Source organism: Rhinoraja longicauda, chromosome 16, assembly GCF_053455715.1.
Source record: "Rhinoraja longicauda isolate Sanriku21f chromosome 16, sRhiLon1.1, whole genome shotgun sequence".
In the NCBI taxonomy this organism is placed as follows: domain Eukaryota; kingdom Metazoa; phylum Chordata; class Chondrichthyes; order Rajiformes; family Arhynchobatidae; genus Rhinoraja; species Rhinoraja longicauda.
In genome coordinates this window covers 27,659,783-27,681,933 of record NC_135968.1, presented here as the reverse complement: position 1 = coordinate 27,681,933, position 22,151 = coordinate 27,659,783, and the positions used below count along the sequence as shown (strand labels likewise).

The 22,151-nt window shown below is 40.7% G+C and overlaps 1 protein-coding gene and 1 long non-coding RNA gene across 2 annotated transcripts in view; one reads left to right on the top strand and one right to left on the bottom strand.

Annotated features, from left to right (window-relative positions):
• The window catches only part of LOC144600942 (uncharacterized), a 52,126-nt gene extending 37,894 nt beyond the window's left edge, over positions 1 to 14,232 (bottom strand). The window contains exon 1 of the long non-coding RNA XR_013548204.1: positions 14,056 to 14,232. This is a non-coding gene — a long non-coding RNA (uncharacterized LOC144600942). The remainder of the gene's footprint in view (positions 1 to 14,055) is intronic.
• A 1,647-nt stretch (positions 14,233 to 15,879) lies between these two features.
• Positions 15,880 to 22,151, top strand: part of vwa2 (von Willebrand factor A domain containing 2) — a 50,271-nt gene continuing 43,999 nt past the window's right edge. Inside the window, exons 1-2 of the mRNA XM_078413462.1 lie at positions 15,880 to 16,266; positions 21,257 to 21,315. Coding sequence (XP_078269588.1) covers positions 21,267 to 21,315 — 49 coding nt within the window. The 5' untranslated portion in view covers positions 15,880 to 16,266; positions 21,257 to 21,266. The remainder of the gene's footprint in view (positions 16,267 to 21,256; positions 21,316 to 22,151) is intronic.

The window sequence follows — 22,151 nt, the reverse complement described above, 5'->3', positions numbered from 1 at the left end:
CATTTCAAGTTGCAAAATTTGCACTAGCAGGTAATTTCATTTATATTTCCCTGACATGGTAACGGACATTTCCCTGATGTCTTTAATAAATGTGAGAACATTCTTTGTACATCTTAGAGATAGTTAAATGGAAAATAAAATGTGTGTTTTGTAGAAATTGTTTTAGTATTACAGTACTAAGTATCATAGTATCAAAGCGCCACAATAAATTTAAAAAAATTGTTTCCCTAGCTGCACAAGACCAGATTACTTTCAAGTATATTTAACAAATCCATTCAGTATTTAAGAAAATACTAAGCTCGAAAAGCTTACACTTATGTATTCTACCACTATCTAAAGTTGATGTGTACACACAATACAAATTATTGTTTATATGTTAAACGGTACACCTATTTTTTTGTCAGTGCTGTAATTGGCTATGTGGGTCAGGTAGCTAACTTATTGAACAATTTTTCAAAATGGAGACTGAATTTCAAAATTTCAGAACACAAATTTCCATGAATGCTACACTTTATTCGATCCCTGCTTCTGAATTCAATGCTACTACACCACTAATGCATAATGACTGCAATGTAAACTTATCTAGAAGGAGAAATGGGAGGAAGGGTTGAGAAGGGTAAGCAAACAGGGAAAGGTTAAAAGAGCAATGAATGTTCTGAGTAAAGATTAGTTACAGCAGTTTATCAAGGTTACCATTATAACTGCCTGACTTGTATCATCAAGAGCAAGGGCAGCAGTGCTATTAGAACAATAATACCATCAAATTCTTTAAGCCATCCATCATCTTGACTTGTGGCCTTTGGAATGTAGTTTGCAGCTTTGATACACACAGTTATCCACACTGGAATTTAGAAGGATGAGAGGAGATCTTATCGAAACGTATAAGATTATTAAGGGGTTGGACACGTTAGAGGCAGGAAACGTGTTCCCAATGTTGGGGGAGTCCAGAACAAGGGGCCACAGTTTAAGAATAAGGGGTAGGCCATTTAGAACTGAGATGAGGAAAAACGTTTTCAGTCAGAGAGTTGTGAATCTGTGGAATTCTCTGCCTCAGAAGGCAGTGGAGGCCAATTCTCTGAATGCATTCAAGAGAGAGCTGGATAGATCTCTTAAGGATAGTGGAGTCAGGGGGTATGGAGAGAAGGCAGGAACGGGGTACTGATTGAGAATGATCAGCCATGATCGCATTGAATGGCGGTGCTGGCTCGAAGGGCCGAATGGCCTCCTCCTGCACCTATTGTCTATTGTTATTAAGCTATTTTCATTAATAACCAATATTTTACACATATTTTAAGTAAAGCTCAAAATATGTTTAGATGTTGAACCAGAATTTGATGAGTGGACTCCTGCAGCCACCAACTTCCTCAGAACTCTCCTGCTTGATAAAAATATTTTGGCAACAGTTCGAGAAATTGATGGAAACGTCCACACTGTTGAATTGATTGGACATTTTGAAGGTGCAACCATTAAAGTATCTGATAAGTTGGTATCAGAAGGTCTGGCTAAATTCACCACTGGGAAAACAACTAAAGGTAATTACTTTTGCTATTGACAACTTAGTTACATTGGTTTGGTATCTAAATCTAAATGTTTTTAAATAACTTGTGTAGCATGATGCTATTTGAGTGTTCCATGCTTTTGAATAGAATAGGTTTTTGTGTGTACGATTTCCTTTTCCCTCGCCCATTTGTTAAATTTAGTGAGAGTTCCTCACTAAGTAATGATGAGGATGACCTTCCTATTCCTTGGAGTTCAGCACTGAGCCTAGTTTTTGAAATCTTGCTTAAACTTTGCCTCCCAATAATGATACGAAGATGCGCATTCTTTGCTTGAATTGAGACAAAAGTTATAATAGGTAAAGTCTCAAAAGATACTCTAAATGAGTTTACCACTAGGTTATTCTGTATTCTAGCCCAATTGCAATAACGGTAATATGCTTCCCATTCAAAGGAACAGCTCCTGAACCGTCCTTCCATAAGCTTGGGTCGAGTCTGATTCACTTCTATCCCATTGCAGGGCATTGGACTATGTCTCTGGAACTGTTGCACTACAATGCTGAGAACTAATATTCTGCAAAATATCTTTCCCTTTTCCCTATCAATTGTACAAGAGTCTGGCTTGATTGTAAAATATTTTACATTTTGCTACATCTGATGCATTCTCAGGCAATCGCTTATCGCTACAATAAACATTTTATAGGTGCTCTCTCCCTCTTGATTGACTTTCTAATCTGCGGTGTCAGTATATCTAGATGCATTACACTTTTCCCCATCAGAGTCTTTGTAATTCATTATAAAGAGTTGACGTGTTAACGTTTATCTGTACGACATTTCTAGTTCAACGCCATTCTAAAAATGACCTTCTTAAGTCATAATGATTTGTCTGTTAGTCAATCCTCAATCTGTGGTAATATATTTATCTCCCCCTAAGAACATTAAAAGATTCACTCAAAGGATCGTTATTGTATTGTTTTTCCTACAGTGAGATTGAATGTATCTTTAATTATCAGTCAGCACCCAAATGAGCTTAAGGATAGATGTATCTCAAACTTTCCACTTTCTTATGCTGAATTAGACATGAATGCAGTCTGACTTGATGTCTGGCTATCTGAACAATCAATCAACCAGAATTGATTAAAATATTTTGTATAGCAACATTTTAACAACATTGTAAGCTAGTCTTTTTGATTGAGGTTTTATTTCTGATTCAATTTTCAGCAATTTCCTCCAGCAGATTCAAAACTCTATCAAAGTTCATTTTATTTCTGATTTAACACTCAAATTTAGCGTATTTGGAAGGAATTACCTGACGATTGATCCAACAGCCAATTTGCACTAATTGGCATTTACCTGAAACAATGCATTTTCATTTTAGTATTGTTTGATCTGTTATGTGGTACATTGTTTCTCAGAAAAAGAGTTTGCTGTGCATTTTTTTTTAAACTCAAAATTCGCACATACAGATGAGAAAGATAGAACCTAAACCATGAAATAGAAGAGAAATAATACAATATTGAACTGTATTCTTTAATGCTTTCCTGAATAAATGCCTGTATCATTTGTTGAAGGAGAAATGTGTTTAACTTTTATCTTTTTATTCAGTTCAAGATCTCAGAAGTTGCTGTTGCAAAGACCTTCAGGAAAGTGTAAGTTTGTTGTATTTAAATATGGGCAAATGATATTGCATTTACAAATTTCTATCTCTTCTTGCTTCATTTTTTCCAGCAACATTTAAATCTTTTAATTTGCATGATAATTGGAATTCTCCCAGGTAAGATTAATAGCTGTAATATATATTTGTAATATACCATTCCAATTATTATGCCGACATGGACAAAATCTTAAGTCCTCGACGTTTTAAGCAGAATTTAAAACTTATACTATCATGAAATTGAGTTAGAGTGGAAGTGAAGGTAGGTACATGTTTTATTTCTAGAGATGTAACATGTTACAGAATACCTGGGGGTGGTTAATGTTATATTGAAAGATGAAGAAATCATCAAAACTGCCTAGATGTAGAAACAAAGAACTGCAGATGTTGGTTAATACACAAAAAGGCACAAAGTGCTGGAGTAACTCGGCAGGTCGGGTAGCATAGTCTGAAGAAGGATCTCAACCCAATGCGTCACCTGTCCGTGCTCTCCAGAGATGCTACCTGTACTGCTGAGTTACTCCTGCACTTTGTGACCTTTCACGTATCAAAACTGCTTATGTGGTTGATGTTGATTTACAAATGTCATTAAAGGAGAGAAAAGGGGTCTGGTTAGGGGTTGGTTTAGGAGTGATTGTAAAGGAAAGTCAGAAGACTTATGTTTAGAAACTTGTATAAGAACAATGGGACTATCTCAAGGTGACGCTGCAGCTGAGTGATACACTGCTGACATGGCAAACAACCTAATACTATGTCAGATATCTGGTAATTATTTCTGAGGCAAATAATCTATCATCCAAAATGTGATTGTGAACAACAAGGGATAGATTTAGAATGGCACCATTATTGGAATCACCATTGTTGTAGAACACTGTGGACTTTGCATTGTTATAGACAGAGGTCAGTTCTAACAGAGGTTAAAACTGTCCAGGGTTGTACCTATGGTGTTGATAGGTAGATAGCAAGTTAACATTATATAGCCAGTTCTGTTGCTCGCTATACAGCATAGAAAAAATCCTGATCCTTCAATGCTTCCCTACCTCAGATATTAATAATTGTTGATCATGGCTCCAAAATTCAAGTTGGAATTTGAACTTTGTGATCTTCACTGTCCATCTTTATGGTGTGTTGCATCAGTAAGGCTAGAAGTATTGTTCAAGGTACCCAGCCATATTCTTTTCTCTCCTCTACCCTTTTGGAGAAGATAAAAAAAACCTTAACAATCCAGACTAAAGAACAGCTTCTTCCCTACATCTATCAGACTCCTGAACCAATCACCTCTTTCACATCTCCTTCCTAGTGATGCTGCCGTGTGCTCTTACACTTAATTCTACCTCATTCGGTTATTCCTTTGTTGTACTTCAATATTGTTTTACACTACTTTGCACTGTAGTCTTCTGTTGTGCATTTATTGTTGCATTTATCGTTACTTCAAGTTACTGGGCATCAACCTAACCAACCTAATCAACATAACCAAGTTATCAACCTAACGGTCACTTCCACACTGTTGCTTTGATACATTCAGTCTATTTTCATTGGGCATTGCATCAGGTAGGCTGGGATGTATTGTGTAAGAAGGAACTGCAGATGCTGCTTTAAACCAAAGATGGACGTAAAAAGCTGGAGTAACTCAGTGGGACAGGCAGCATCTCTGGAGAGAAGGAATGGGTGATGTTTCGGATCGAGACCCTTGTTCAGAAAGGCTGGATATATTGTCAAGGAAGCCTGCTTTAGCCACTTCCATAATTAACAATACTCAATGCATACCATAAAATAGGAGAATGGAAAGGCCATTCCCTTTTCTGTGCCTTTTATCCTGGCCATTCCTTTTTTCTCCTACTTTCTGGGAGAAGATATGGGAGCTTGAATGCCTGGATGTCCAAACTTAAAGGACAGCTTCTTTCTGAGGTCTGACATATTTGTGAGCCAATCACCTCTTCCCTGGAAGTGCTGCCACATTCTCCTAGTCTTAACTCCACCTCATTTGTTTAATCAGCAATTGCTACTTTATTTCGCACACAGCAATGAAAGGGAGAATACTTCAACATTTACCACGTTAGCCAATTAGATGGAGATATGCAGGTTACATGATTAAGAATTAAGAAAGTCAATATTATTTGGAGAGCAATGTTAATTTATAGGACTAAGGAAACAAACTTACTTGCCATGGTAATTTCTTCATGAAAATGTAATGAGTGGAGGATTGCTTTTATGTACCTAATTTGTACCTAATTGTCACCAAACATGATTTGCCCATTCTCCTGAACTCTGCCTCTGACCATGTTGTTGTAGTGTTGTCATGATCTATGGCCATTTATTAAAACATTTGCTTGTCTGAGGCAAGTTATTTTCATTGTGACCTTTTAGTCTTGGAATCATCTTAAAATATCAATAAAATAGGTCCCTCTTTACACTGTGAAGCCTTGTAAATGCAGCTCTTTATTTTTCTCTGCAGTGATGCATTGAATAATCTTGGCTTGCAAACAGAAATGAGCAATTGTTTCTGTAGCTAAGGCAGTTATTTGGGAAGTTAAGGGTGGACTTTTAATTGTGTGTGTGTGAATATAGAGATGAAATGCAAATGATACTGTTCCAGCTACCTATAAATTATGTGCATAATTTGGTTAAATTAAATTTGTACCAATGGTTGTTTACAATAGTTGTCATTTTTAACATTCTGGAACCATAATGATTTTTAATTGTAGGTGGAAGAAATCAAGCAACAACTTGCAATGCTAATGAACAAAAATAATGGAACGATTAAGTGATATTAAGAAAATTGAAGATAAATCTGCATTTTTCTTTGAAAGAACAAACTTTTTTTCTCTTTTTCCAAGTACAGAAGAAAATCAGGAGAGGCAATATTAATTTTACTTTGTGTGATTTGCTTTGAATCTAATGTTTATTATGCTCATTTAAAAACTGAAGGATTGTTATGAAAGAAAAGCTAATGTGAAGATAATAGGAAGCTACTCCGTCTGTCTGAGGAAGGATTAAAGTATTTATCAGAGACACAAGGAGCAGCAGATGCTGGAATCTTGAGTAGAACACAGTGCTGCAATAGCTCAGAGTCAGGCAGCATCTCCGGAAAGATGTGTCCTGTCCACATTTTCCACAGTTGCTGCCCAATCCACTGAATTACTCCAGCACAAAGTGTTTACAAGATTATTCGGAGAAAAAAAAGTATCCTGCCAAAAATAATACCTTCATGGTCTATTATCTTTATGGAAAAATCTATAAAGTTACCACCTTTTCATAACATTTGATACGGTGACCTCTGGTTATCTTCCTCAGATGAATATGCTTAACTTGGTTATCTTATGAAGCACACCATTCATGTTACAGATGGCATGATGAGTATTGGCAGCATCATTATTGTTGGTGCAGTGCACATTTGGTATCTCTCAAAGTAAATTAAGTCATACAAAAAAAATTGCAATTAAATATTGCGTTTCACAACCAGAGGGTGTACCAAAGTGCTTTACAGCCAATGTAATACTCAAAGTGTAGTTACTGTTATAGTGTTATTGATCTGTTTTGACAGTGATGTTGACAATGCTGCACCGCAGTGTCAGCCTCAATTGAATGCTATAGTCATTCATGCCCATTGTTAAATCCATGACAAAAGAGGCTGTTTCAGCCCATTATCTATGTCAACTCATGGAGCAATCCCACTCCCCCAGCAAATATTTTTCTCTATGTTATTCTCCCACATTCCCTTCAACTCTTCCCCCCCCCCCCCCCCCACACACACACATTTTACCCCTTACCTATACACTAGGGACAATTTACAATGGCTAATTAACCTACCAATCTGCACATCTTTGAGATGTGAGAGTTCATGATAGAACATGCAAACTCCACACAATAGACAATGGGTGCAGGAGGAGGCCATTCGGCCCTTCGAGCCAGCACCGCCATTCAATGTGATCATGACTGATCATTCTCAATCAGTACCCCGTTCCTGCCTTCTCCCCATACCCCCTGACTCCGCTATCCTTAGGAGCTCTATCTAGCTCTCTCTTGAATGCATTCAGAGAATTGGCCTCCACTGCCTTCTGAGGCAGAGAATTCCACAGATTCACAACTCTCTGACTGAAAAAGTCTTTCCTCATCTCAGTTCTAAATGGCCTACCCCTTATTCTTAAACTGTGGCCCCTTGTTCTGGACTCCCCCAACATTGGGAACATGTTTCCTGCCTCTAACGTGTCCAACCCCTTAATAATCTTATATGTTTCGATAAGATCTCCTCTCATCCTTCTAAATTCCAGTGTATACAAGCCTAGTCGCTCCAGTCTTTCAACACAGTACCCGAGGTCAGGATCGAACCCAAGTATTTGGAGCTGGAAAGCAGCACATCTACTTGCTATGCCATGTTGTTCAGTACAAATTCAGTACAAATTTCATATCTGATATCTGCTTGAATATGGTCATGATGATCTGAAACTATGATTTACAACAGTGATGGTATTGAGCTAAACTGACACTTTGTTTTGATCTCTATTGTTAAAATCTGCCCATCACACTAGTTAAGATTCAAACCACATTTCAACATGAACAAAGATTTGATTTTGCAAATGCTAACAACATTATATGCTTTATCTACATGGTTGTTTTTCATGTGAGCCAAACAAACTTATTCATCTGTGTTTTTCTTGAAATACTATTCAATTTTCTTCTGGAACCTGCTTCTGCTTGTGAATCTTGCAATTCTGCACCATAGTCCAGACAGATCCTAGCATTGTTATTTTCCTATCATTGGTGAGAAAGATAAAGGTAGCACAACTTTCTCAGCATTCATGTTGCCCAATGAATGTCCTTTTGGTAAGGTTCTTCTCTGAATTTACTCATATTGCCAATTTCCAGTAAGAATTACCTTATTGGTCATGGCGCTATAAGACCAATAATAAAAATAAAAAGGAAGGACGGACCAAAAGGGGGGAAATGAAAATAAAAATGAAATGAGTTATATTGCCATATTTGTAACTACAGCAAAAAATGCTGTATTTACTATAATTTTCTTTGCTAATACGTCACATTGTCTGCTGCATTGTGAATTTGGAACAATTTAGTTTAGTTAATCACATTGAACTTCTCAGTGGTTCTCCATAAATTGGTGTGTAGAATTGCAGATCGCTGGCTACATAGGGCCATCAATTATTAAAATAACAATAACAATATTGAAGGCTGCCAAAGTCATTTTAATTTTAAAAGTGCTTCTAAAAACTTTGTACAATATACCGTGTTGAAGAATCCAGTGCTTTCTTCTTGATGACAAATGTCACCTCTATCCATAAGAAATAGCAACTCTATTTTTGTGTTTTATTTTTAAAAAGGACACGTTTGAAAGATACCAAAATAAAATGTTAGTAACTGAAATAATAATTGGATTATCTATCACATTATTGTTTGGTTAAAAATCAGATTGGTAGCTGGCAGCATTCAAGCAAGTCATTGTGACTGAGCCAGAAGAGTACTTTTTGAGTCACCACTGCTGACATCGATACCATTCTTTCTTGGTATTTACATAAAGTTAGCTCTCAAAGCTTCTGATTATGCAATGGCATTAAAAAGAAAAGCTTTCGCTCCACTTATGATTGTATCCCCAATTTCTGCTTATACATAAGCTGCAAAATATTTTGAACTGAAATAGTCTCTTGATATTTGAGGGCTACGTTTCATTGTGAGATTGCATGAAAGAATCTGGCATGCTCTTTGTGACTAAAATAATTTGCATTGATAAATTTGTCACCAAGTGCAAGCTTTGAGTGGATAACTATAAATTTTCACTAGAGCTACCAGAATGTAAATTGAGCACAGCCCAGTCACTTGCTTTCAGGTTTTGTGTGTAAAGCAAAGATACTAGAGGAACAAGATAGACCACTCGACCCTAAAAACTGTAGTACGTCATGGCGCCATTTTATTAGGCAGAAACTTGCAGAAACATTTTAAAAGAAAAATAACAAAAATCTGTGAATTGATAGATGAGATATATTCTGCATTTTAATGGTATCATCACACATACTGTTCCCCCAAAACACTGATTACACTGCGGGAGGCATAGCGAACAGCGGATTTTGCCTACGAAAATGGTGGACTTCTCAAAAACGGAGTACGCTCCTTTGCGTACTACACTTCAGTATAGGCGATTTCAACGGAGTGGTCCATCTCTTTCCACTAGGATCTTTGGTGTAAAGTGACTTTGTATAGTTCTGGCTCTGCTCAGATGAACTTAAAACCACATTCTAATCTTTGTACTAAATTTGGACTGCAGTAGCAAAAGGGAAGAAGGGCCACTGGCTTTTGTTTTGATTGAGCTTTGGGCTGTGCAAAGTGCCCAATGCAAAGTATCTCAAGTCAGTATTTCCCTGATCATTACAGTCAAAACATTTGTTTCTTGTTGAAACATGCTGAAATAGAATCACTTTTAGTGTAAATTCATGGCAAGGATTCACTCTTTCAATGTTCGCGTACTCCAAACTGTGGTTAGTTTGAACAAATGTTCCAATGGAAGGAATCAGTTTCAGTACCATAAGCTTTTTTGGCAGTTGCGGGCGAAGTTTGATCCGAGTGTTGTGTTTTGATGATTAGTATTGCTGCAGCCTTCAATCTCGAATGTAATTCTGATTCTTTTCACGATATTTTCACGAAAAATCAAATTTAAAATAGTGGCAAAATAACCCTTTACTAATGAGTATTAAAGTTAACAGGTTTACGACTTTGAAACTCATCTGCCAAAAATGTTTAAAAAGCAAAATTTCCAATATGTGTAATTTTCAGAGCATAAAGAATCAAGAATTTAACTTTTTTCAGAACTTGATGTATGAGTTTGTATGTAGATCAGTGCATTTTCTCACGATTGTAATTTTTTTTTCTCTGCACATTTCTTTGTTCAATTTATTGAACTTGCATTACTATAGAATTTTGTGATGAAGCTAAAAGTAACTACATGATTTAAATTAAAAAAATCACAAGCCTTCACGTTGTCATTTTTCATTCTTGTCCACTCAAACATTTTTACTTATGGTACAGGCCATGATTGGATTTTTTAAATGAATTATAATTTATACATTCTCAAATTGACTACATCAACATTGGTGCACGTCACTCATGTACGTTCACAATTAAGGCCAACACACTAGGCATATAAAGTCATTAGGCATGGAAACAGAGCCTTCAGCCCAAATAGTCCAAGCTGCCCTATCTACACTACGTGCCTGCATTTGGCCTGTATCCCTCTAAACCTTTCCTATTCATGTCCAAATATCTTTTAAATGCTGTTGTATCTGTCTCAGCTACCTCTGGCAGCCCCTTCCATTTCTTACCACCCCCTGGGTGGAGAAAGTTGCTCATCGAGTTCCTATTTAATTGGTGCCACATTTCTAAGGAACATGCATTTGTGGGATGAGCAGCAGAGCTGAGTATATGGGTAGCGCCCATGAAAAATTTGCCAAATCTTCTCTGCCAATGCCAAACAGCTTATTCTGCTGTTGCTATTGACTCTTGTTTTGAGCTTCTGGTACCCCCAGGTGCTGACAATCTGGTGCCTGATTGGCAGCATCTGTGAGCATGGGCCCTGCTACATTGGTCAGTAGGTGTCTGCTCCAAGAATCGGCATGCCACGTTTGACTAATCTGGATAGGGCCTGTGCGATAGGGCAACTTCAAGCTGGTGTTCCGCAAAACCAAGTTGCGGCATTATTTGGAGTGAGCCCTAGTACCATCTCCAAAGTGAAGGCCAAGTTCCATATAACGGGGGATGTCAGAGACAGGCCACGAAGTGGGCGTCCCAAGAAGACGACACCCGAAGAAGACCGTTTCCTCACCCTGTCAGCACTTAGGAACCGTAGGCTGTCTTCTACAGATTTGCAGTCAAGGTTTGCAGGACGATATAGCCGACTGCTCTCTGCCCAGACAATTCGGAACAGACTGCACACAGCCGATCTCCCGGTCTCATAGGGCTGCCAGGAGGCCTGCCATGACTGCCCTTCACCGTCAGGCCCGTTTGCGCTGGTGTCGGCAACACGTGCACTGGAACCTGAACATGTGGAGGAATGTTATGTTCAGCGATGAGTCCAGATTCTGCCTACGGCAGTTGGATCATAGGGTCAAAGTGTGGAGAAGACGTGGAGAACGCTATGCTGATTGCTGCACCGATAGAGTAACATCTTTTGGTGGAGGCAGTGTGATGATGTGGGGCGGCATCTCCCTCACTGGAAAAACGAGGCTTGTCATCATTGGAGGCAATCTCAATGCAGAGAGATATCGAGATGAGATTCTGCAACCAGTGGCAATCCCATATCTCCACAGTCTGGGACCGAACTCTATCCTCCAAGATGACAATGCTCGCCCCCACAGAGCATGGTTTCTCAGAGACTACCTCCAGAATTTGGGAGTGGAGAGGATGGAATGGCCTGCCAGCAGTCCTGACCTCAACCCCATTAAACACTTGTGGGATCAGGTTGGGCGTGCTGTTCGTGCCAGAGTGACCAACACAACCACGTTGGCTGACTTGCGACAAATGCTGGTTGAAGAATGGGATGCCATCCCACAACAGTGTGTGACCAGGCTGGTGACCAGCATGAGGAGGAGGTGCCAGGCTGTTGTGGCTGTGTATGGTTCTTCCACACGCTACTGAGGCTCCTGTTTATTAAATGAATAAATTGTTAAATTGCCAATATGTCTTGTTTCTTCAGACTTCAATCATCCAATCCCCCAAACAACACCGAACAAGAGTCAATGGCAGAATAAGCTGTTTGGCATTGGCAGAGAAGATTTGGCAGATTTTTCATGGGCGCAACCCACATACTCAGCTCTGCTGCTCATCCCACAAATGCATGTTCCTTACAAATGTGGCACCATTTAAAAGGGAAATAAACAGGCTTTCCAACGGTATAAGATTTATTGCCAAGAAGCATTGTTACAACAAAGAAATAATCTACCAAACATAAATTTCCTTACTTTTTGTGTTATGTTTATATATTAAGGCAGGGATAAATATTTGATTAGTACAGGTGTCAGAGGTTAGGGGGAGGCAGGAGAATGGGGTTAGGGAGAGCGAATGGTCATAATTGAATGGTGGAATAGACATGATGGGCCGATTGGCCTAATACTATTTTTACTTATGACAATATCATCCCTCAGGATCCTCTCCAGTAACTTTTACAGATGTAAGGTTCACTGGCCTATAGTCCCCATGTATGTAATTCATGTTTAATTAATAACCAATAAATAAAGTTTTTGGTAGGGGAGAAAATTATTGAGCTGATTACCAGACCAGAAAATTAAAAATGTGTTCCAACCATCATGCAATATACACTGATGAGCCAAAACATTATGACCACCTGCCTAATATGCTGTTGGTCCTCCGTGTGACGCCAAAACAGCGCCGACCCGCCGAGGCATGGACTCTACAAGACCCCTGAAGGTGTCCTGTGGTATCTGGCACCAAAACATTTGCAGCAGATCCTGCAAGTCATGTAAGTTGTGAGGTGGAGTTGCCGTGGATTGGACTTGTCAATCCAGTACATCCACAGATGCTCAATCGGATTGAGATCTGGAGAATTTGTAGGGCAGGGCAACACCGTGAACACTTCATCATGTTCCTCAAACCATTCCCGAACAATGAGCGCAGTGTGGCAGGGCGCATTATCCTGCTGAAAGAGGCCACTGCCATCAGGGGTGTACCTGGTCTGCAACGATGTTTAGGTAGGTGACACATGTCAAATTGACGCCCACATGAATGGCCAGACCCAGTAGAACATTGCCCAGAGCATCACACTCCCTCCACCGGCTTGTCATCTTCCCACCGTGCATACTGCCATCACTTCCCCAGGTAAACGGCGCACACGTACACAGCCATCCACGTGGTCTAAAAGAAAACAGGACTCATCGGACCAGGCGACCTTCCACTGCTCCAAGGTCCAGTTCCGACGCTCACGTGCCCAATATAGGCATTTTTGACAGTGGACAGGGGTCATCATGGGCACTCTGACCGGTCTGTGGCGACGCAACCCCATATGCAGCAGGATGCGATGCACTGTGACCACCATTAAAATGTTCTGACTTGTGCCACACACAACAGTAGACTTTCTGTTGGTTCAGACCAGACGGGATAGCCTTCGTGTCCTCGCGCATTGATGAGCCTTGGGTGCCCAACACCCTGTCGCCGGTTTGTGGTTAGTCCCTCCTCAGATCTGTCGGTAGGTACTCACCACTGCTGACCGGGAGCACCCCACGAGCCTTGCCGTTTCAGAGATGCTCTGATCCAGTTGTCTGACTGTAACAATTTGGCCCTTGTCAAAGTCGCTCAGATCTTTACTCCTGCCCATTTCTCCTGCATCCAACACATCAACTTCAAGAACTGACTTCACTTGCTGCCGAATATATCCCACCCCTTGATAGGTGCCATTGTAACAAGATAATCAATGTTATTCACTTCACCTGTCAGTGGTCATAATGTTTTGGCTCATCGGTGTGGATTCACTCTGCAGAAATCATCTACATGAACTCTTCATAATAAGAGAGTTACTTGATATATCGCACCCGAACAAGTATTATCTGACCCCCCCCTCCCCCTCAGCGGGTGCTGTCTGCCCTGCTGTCTTCCTTCAATTGTTTTGTTTTGCTAGTATGTAGAAAGGTTGAGTTTAAGTGACAGGTATAATGATCAATGTTTAAAGCCCAGGAATTTGCAACACAACCAGAAGGAAATTCTGTAGTAAGTACAACCGGGATGGATTGGTTGTGTCTTTCGATAGACGAGCAATAACTCCCAAAACTGGAGTAACAAAGCCTCATATTCTGTTTGGGTAACTTACAACCCAACGGTATGAAAATTTAATTCTTCAATTTTAGGTTACTTACAACCCCCACCCTTCCCACAATCTCTCCTTTCCCTGCTTACCTCTGTCCCGTTTGGTCCAGCACCCATTCCCCACATTCCTTTCTTTAGCTTTCCAAGTCGCAACTCTTCAATCCCTTTGCCTCACACCTTCTGTCTTCATCTCTGGCCTTTGTCCGCCATCTCCTCTCTTCCAGCTTTCTCTCCCCCACCGCCTTTACAATCTGTCTGAAGAAGGATGGCGACTCGAAACGTCATATATCCATGTTCTCCAGAGATGCTGCCTGACCCGCTGAGTACTCGAGCACTTCGTGTTCTGTAGGTTGGGGTTTGGCCGACCGCATCACGCGTTCGCTGTAGAATAAATATCATGGGTGATCTGACCGTCGCAGGCGATCAATGAACCAAGAAGTTGCAATGCATGCACAACTTTGAAGTCGGCTGACTGGTGTGATATTCTTTGGGGAAAATGGGGTTGCAACTTTTGTGTTTACAGTTTTAAAAACGTGTCCTGTACTTCTAAAAATATGCATTGAGAAAGCAATGCTGAGTAGATTCTCGAACGGTTTTTCTTATGCACAGGAGTATGCTTGTGTACAGCTGCCACGCGTTGGTACATTTTGGAACTGCAGCCCACTGAAAAAAAAATCAAATGCTCCGACACTACAAAGCCTCCAAGGTGTTCGGTCTCGACCCGAAACGTCACCCATTCCGTCTCTCCGGAGATGCTGCCTGACCCGCTGAGTTGCTCCGTTATTTTGTATATTTAGCAGCTTCACGCGTTAGGTTCTTAAAACATAGCTGCCAGTTAGATTACAGCTCTCTCACTCGATGTCATTGTACATTGGACGGTTCTTGAGCATCTTTTAAAGGAAAGTATATACGATATATGAAACATTCACAGTGGTCTCGAAAAGTCGCAGTCCTTTACAATCCATAAGTACCTTTGGGAAGATGGACGCAAAGTGCTGTAGCAACTCAGGGGGTCAGGCAACCTTATTCAGATTCTGACCCGAAAGGTCATCTGTTTCTTTCTCCAAAGCTGCTGCTTGATCCGCCGAGTTGCTCCATCACTTTATGTCTATCTTCGGCATAAACCAGTGTCTGCAGTTCTTTCCAACACAGTACTTTTAGCAACGTGATCACAGTGGTGGCGTGGGAAATTCGCAAAACAAACTTCCACAAAGAACATCGTGATAATGACTGAATAATCTGTTTTTTTTGTTTTGTTTTGTTACTGTTAATGGAGAATAGGGAAACATTGCCAGACTTTGAGATTGGTAACAAGATCCTGCAAACACTTGGAGAGACAAAAACAAAGTGGTTGAGGAACTCTTGAGTCCGGAGATAGGTCCCGATCCGAACGTTGTCCGTGCATTCCCTTCTGCTGCCTGTCCAATTGAGATCCTCCAGCACTTCACGTTTTCCTCAATATTCCAGCATCTGCAGCATCTCGTGGTTCCACTTGCTAGGGTCAACTTGAGTGGTCGGAACCAGTAAAAAAAGAATCGTATCGTTAGATCCAGGTTCTTTTTTTCTCCCATCCTTGACTTCTAACAGGAATCCTGGATCAATACTTGTCCTTGGGAAATTCTTCCACTGGCCTGTCCGACCCATGCAATGAAATATCGGGCAATTTACCCCATCTCTCACAGCTACAAAAGAGATTAAAAAAATAACGCTACGGCGAAAAGTTTCTAGTCAGAGTTGTTTTTCTAAATGGGCTGTGAAATATATTGGCTGATCATTTTTTATCTGGGTATTTCGAGCCACGGAAATGAAATCTAAGCAAATTACAACAACAACAACAACAACAACAATACGTTAAGCACACAAAGTGCTGGAGTAACTGAGCGGGTCAGGCAGCATCTCTGGAGAACATTGGCAGGTGACGTTTCGGGTCGAGACCCTTCTTCGGGGCTAAAACGGCACCTATCCGTGTTCTCCATAGATGCTCCCTGACCCGCTGAGTTAATCCAGTACTCTATATCCTTCTGTGTATTAAATAGCATATGCAGTTCCTTTTTTCGACAAAAATATGTTACTAGATTCCCAAAGCAAAGGCTTTGGATTAGGTAACGAGCAGGTGAATGGCGAGGAAATCCAATAAATCACAGCGTCGTCAGACTGCACACATGAAAGTTGACACTGACTTATTTTTTAACCAGCGCACTGCACGGCATCCGGAAGCGAAAATAAGATTCGCTCCCAGTTCGCTCTGCATTCTCCAAACCAACAGAGCGATTTCAGACTGCAAGCAGCAGTGATCAAATGGTGAGTGAACTATTTTTAATCTAAGTAATTGACAGTGTAAATTAAAATAACATTAACAGTATGTTTTTGCTTAAGGCCAATACAGCATGCTTGCTTTATTTATGTCTTTACCATGTCCCTGGAAGTATTGTGTTCACACAATCATTTTGTATTGAGGTTCGGTTGTAAATAATCGATTACTCCCAGTCTCGTTTGATCAAGCAAACAAATATGCCCGTCGCCGCTAATACAGAAGAAATCTAGTTGTGTGATTCTAATGGGAATATTGTACCGAGTAAAGTGCATTTCACCCACTGCGAGATAATATAAACATTTGCCAAAAAGTAAATGCGGAAGTTAATAACACATTTAGTTAACCTAGTCGAATTGCTCATACATTTAAGCATCCGAACTCAGAATGGGAAAAAAAAGACACAACGTGCTGGAGTAACTCAGCTGGTCAGCCTTTGATAGCAATTTTACAGTTCAGTGGATCAATGGCGCTAATGAAATCCAATCTTGTGAATAGACCGGATCCGGGCAATATTTCGCTCCGTGTTGAGGTTTGGATTTACTCCAAGAAGCAGTCTAGCCCACTTCCTTATAAGGACATATTAAATTTCAGATATATGTTTAATTTGTTCTATCCTGCAACGAAGAACAAGCCTGAGAGATACATTCAGCTGCAAATGTGAACTCTACGACAAATACTGGCAAGGAGAAACAGCGGCAAGACAACCTCAGTCTGATGTGTGGCAGGTGCTATTTCAACAACTCCAAACTATCAGACAGGAATTCTGTTCGAGAGGCAGCGATTGAGCTCGAGCAAAAAGGTTTGGAAGAAATCAACAGTTGAACGACGATTAAATGTCGATCGGTTGACCCTCCAGCCTGAAACACCCTTGTGTAAATCAGTGAGAAGTGGCAACTGCGGGTTTTGAACGTGCTTCGAAATGCCACCCAATCTGTGTCTCTTTCTGAAATAGGTTTAACGCAAGAGTTTTCTTAATCCCTCGACACTGCGCTAGCTTTTAGCTGGCCAGTTTTTGAGGACGCTAGGCATGTTCCAACTGACCGAAACCTGCACAAAAGCTGGTTTCAAACCCACCACCACACCTTTGATCGGAGCCCAGGGGATACAATTAGTTGCACTGGGCCGGAAAGAATACCCCATCCGATTCGAAGGTGCCGAGAGAAGGGTTCCCGTGCAAGAATTCCGCAGGGAAATCAGAAGAAAAATCCGAACTATTATTTGGGGATTCCAACTAATCCGCCTGTTGTCCAGAATGCAGGTTAAGGTTTCAAATTATTTCATTAATAACCTACGCACGTTTGGTCTGCGTGAGAACAAACATTTACAAGAGGCAGCGTGCAAATTGCCGATTGCAAAATCTTCGGTGGCCAGATATCGAAGTTGTACAATTGAGATTTACAGCAGACAATCTGTTGCTCTCTGATGCGGAATGATCAAATTAAATAGGCGAAGTAATGTTCAATGTTTAAAGACTAAAGTTGAATGTTATAATTCACAAAATCAACTGGGGGGCGTGGAAATAGACCCTTCAGCCCAACTTGCCCAACATCTACACTACACAACATCTAGGAACCCCCCCCCCCCCCCCCCATCTATACTGGTTCCACCCGCCTTCATTTGGCCCATATTCCCTCTAAACCTATCCTATCCATGTACCTGTCTACATTTTTCTTAAACATTGCGATAGTCCCTGCCTCAACTACCTCCCCAGCAGCTCGTTCCATACGCCCACCACCTTTTGTGTAAAAAAAGTTACCCCTCAGGTTCCTATTAAATCCTTTCCACCCCCATTCACCTCTGATTCACAACCTTAAACCTATGTCCTCTGGTCCTCAAGTTATTCCTAGTTATTTCAATTATTTTCATAAGAAACCAAAGAGCTATTCTACCTAACACTATTAATAGAAACCAATCGCCACTTTGAAAAGGCTCTCTGATTAGATATTTGTGTAAATTTTATAATGTTATTAAATAATCTCAGAAGAAATTACATTGATACCATTGCAAATAAGAAGTACAGTTGGGAAGCAGTGAGGATTACTGGTTTTAAGGTATCATCCTGCCTCGGTTTAGATTAATTCTGGTCTGTATGATAGATTAGATTACATCTACAGCTCTATGATTTCTTGCAATCTTGGGCCAAGCTGATCCCAAACCATGCTGTGATGCAACCCAACAGTATGTATGCTATGGTGCATCTGTAGAACTTTGGAAGAGTCCCTGGAGAATTTCCTTAGTCTCCTCGGGAAGTAGAGGCGTTGGTGAACCCTCTTGGCTGTCGCATCAAGGTGGTTGGTCCACAACAGATTGTAGGTGATATTAATGCCAAGGAATCTGAAGCACTCAACAATTTCCACTTCTGCACTATCTGAAGAAGGGTCTCAACCCAAAACATCACAAACACATGTTTTTCAGAGATGCTGCCTGACCTGCTAAATTACTCCAGCACTTTATGTCCTTTTCCACACCATTAATGCAGATTGGGGCATGTACACCGCCATGCTTCCTGAAGTCAATAACGTGCTCCTTTGTCTTGCTGATATTGAGGGAGAGGTTACTGTCCTGATACCATATTACTAAGTTTTCTATCTCCTTCCTATACTCCGTCTCATCATTGTTCATGATTCGGCACACCATTGTTGTGTCATCTGCAAACATGCAACTGGAATGAGGTCCAAATTTGACCGTATCATTGTGCATGTATAGGGAGTATAGTTGGGGACTGAGAACACATCCTTATTGTAGCGGTGGTGTTGTCACCTATCCTCATCAGATGGGATCTGTGGGTTAGATAGGCAAGGATCTTGTGGCAAGGGGGGGGGGGGGGGGGGGGGGGGCGGGGAGGCTGATTCTTAAGTCCAGGAGTTTAGAGATTACCTTATGACCATATGAGATGAGGTTGTATGGAATAATTGTGTTGAAGGCAGCTATAGTATAGGAGTCTAACATTTGAAGTTATTTCCCAATTCTTACCAAACTATCCATAAAGAATAACATTCTAGACTCATTTAATGGTATGCTCATTTGAAAATATACAGATACGTGAGTGAGTCATTTGAAAATCAGTTGGAAAGAGCAATACTGAACCTTCGTTTTAAAACATGAGAAACATCCCATATGTAACAGGTAGTGTAAGAAAATAACTGCAGATGCTGGTACAAATCGAAGGTATTTATTCACAAAATGCTGGAGTAACTCAGCAGGTCAGGCAGCATCTCAGGATCTCATCCATTGCATCCGCTGCTCTAGATGTCAACTTCTTTACATCGGCTAAACCAAATGCAGGCTCGGCGATCGCTTCGCTCAACACCTGCGCTCAGTCCGCCTTAACCAATCTGATCTCCCGGTGGCTGAGCACTTCAACCACCATTCCCAGTCTGACCTTTCTGTCATGGGCCTCCTCCAGTGCCATAGTGAGGCCCACCGGAAATTGGAGGAACAGCACCTCATATTTTGCCTGGGCAGCTTGCAGCCCAGTGGTATGAACATTGACTTCTCCAACTTTAGATGGTTCCTCTGTCCCTCTCTTCCCCTCCCCAGATCTCCCACTGTCTTCCTGTCTCCACCTATATCCTTCCTTTGTCCCGCCCCCCCTGACATCAGTCTGAAGAAGGGTCTCGACCCGAAACGTCACCAATTCCTTCTCTCCTGAGATACTGCCTGACCTGCTGAGTTACTCCAGCATTTTGTGAATAAATCCCATATGTAACAGGATGTTACTTGAAACCTTGCCACTTTTTATTATGTTAAGTAATGAAGTTAGCTCCTTATGGTTATTCCTATGATTCCTATGATTCCTATGATTCAGGTAAAGAAATGGACTCTTATTATTAGGCAGAACCTTGGAAACATTGACACTGACATTCTAATAATAGTAAACATGAGTCATACCGAAGATAGACACAAAAACTGGAGTAACTCAACGGGACAGGCAGTGTCTCTGGTAAGAAGATGAACGTTTTGGAGCTGAAGAAGGATCTCGACCCGAAACGTCACCCATTCCTTCTCTCCAGAGATGCTGCCTGTCCCGCTGAGTTACTCCAGCATTCTCTGTCTATCTTCGGTTGAAACCAACATCTGCAGTTCCTTCCTAAACACGAGTCGTACGTTTAATTCATTTAATGTGAGTGCTGTGCCTGCACAGAACAATTGGAAACATTCTTGCTTCTGAGTCAAATCTGTGGTTAGTCTCTGCTTTCAGTAGCTAATCTAGATTAATGCATCAATGCAGCACTGAGAGAAAGCTGCTCCATTGGGGAAGGTGTGGCATCTGGACTAAACTGCAACCACTTGTCCCGCTGAACACAAAAGATCCTTTAGCAAGAGTGACAAAACCATTGTAGGCAGCTATCATGAGCAACCTTTATCTCTCTACCAACAACACAAAAGCACATTAATTGGTTATTAAATCCATTTAGATTTTATGGAACTTTGTTGTGCTAAAATTGGCTGTTGCCTAAATATCAATGGGCGGCACGGTGGCGCAGCGGTAGAGTTGTTGCCTTACAGCGAATGCAGCACCGGAGACTCAGGTTCGATCCTGACTACGGGCGCCGTCTGTACGGAGTTTGTACGTTCTCCCCGTGACCTGCGTGGGTTTTCTCCGAGATCTTCGGTTTCCTCCCACACTCCAAAGACGTGCAGGTATGTAGGTTAATTGGCTGGGCAAATGTTTTTTTTTAAATTGTCCCTAGGGTGTAGGATGGTGTTAATGTGCGGGGATCGCTGGGCGGCGCGGACCGGGTGGGCCGAAGGCCCTGTCTCCGCGCTGTATCCCTAAATCTAAATCTAAAAAAAAAATTAATCTACATTTTGAGTTATTACATTTTCTGTGAAGTAAACCTGCACACATTGAGAACACCATATAACGGTAAACTATATACTTCAGTTGTTAGTTCTTTTAAAAAGTAGTTGGGGAATCTTTCATTTATTCTTGTCAAAGCATTGAATTCGAATCATTTATACTTCTGTTTTCAGTTCTGCCGTGATGGTTCGAGCCTTCCTATTTCGCATGTGCATTTTCTTGTGTACTCAAGGTAAGTCTTAATTATTTAATGAGTTTGTACCACACTTCCAAGGAGTTGACCAATGCTTTATAAACTTTTTATCGCATTAAATATAACTGCAGAGATTTACAAATCAGCATTTAACAGATATAGTTTTCAAATATTAAGTTTGCTTGTTCTAAATAATAATTATAATTTTGTATTTCTGTACCTTTAAACTTGCTGATGAACAGCCATGAGAGGAACAAGTGAAGGTTTGCAGAGGTTTCTGGCTTTGTCATGTGCGAAGATGTTCATCAAGGGGCAATTTACAAATGAGAAGCATTAATTTGCATTGCTTGTTAACAAACCTTTTCCATGGCATTAATATCCTCAACTAAGGTGAAATCAACACTTGGAGAAAGGTGCACCCATAATGAAAGCCATTATTAAGGCTGTGGATGTTCTTTTTCATAGCTCTTGACACTGGATGTTATTTGGTCATAATGTGTAAGAAGGAACTGCAGATGCTGGTTTAAACCAAAGATAGACACTAAAAGCTGGAGTAACTCAGTGGGACAGGCAGCACCTCTGGAGAGAAGGAATGGATGACGTTTCGGGGTCTGAAGGAGGGTCTCGACCCGAAATTTCACCCATTCCTTCTCTCCAGAAAAACAATTGAAGCCACAGTTATATTATGTATGATTGTTTGATAATGGGCAAAATTTGGAGTTTTCTGTTGTAAACCATGCTCTACAGATATTCATGTGTAAAAATTAATACTGGGGTGACATGATTCAGATAGAAATAGCAATTAACGATCCCTATAAATCATGAACCAAAATATAGTAAGTTGATAACACATCTAGCATCTTATTACATTGTAT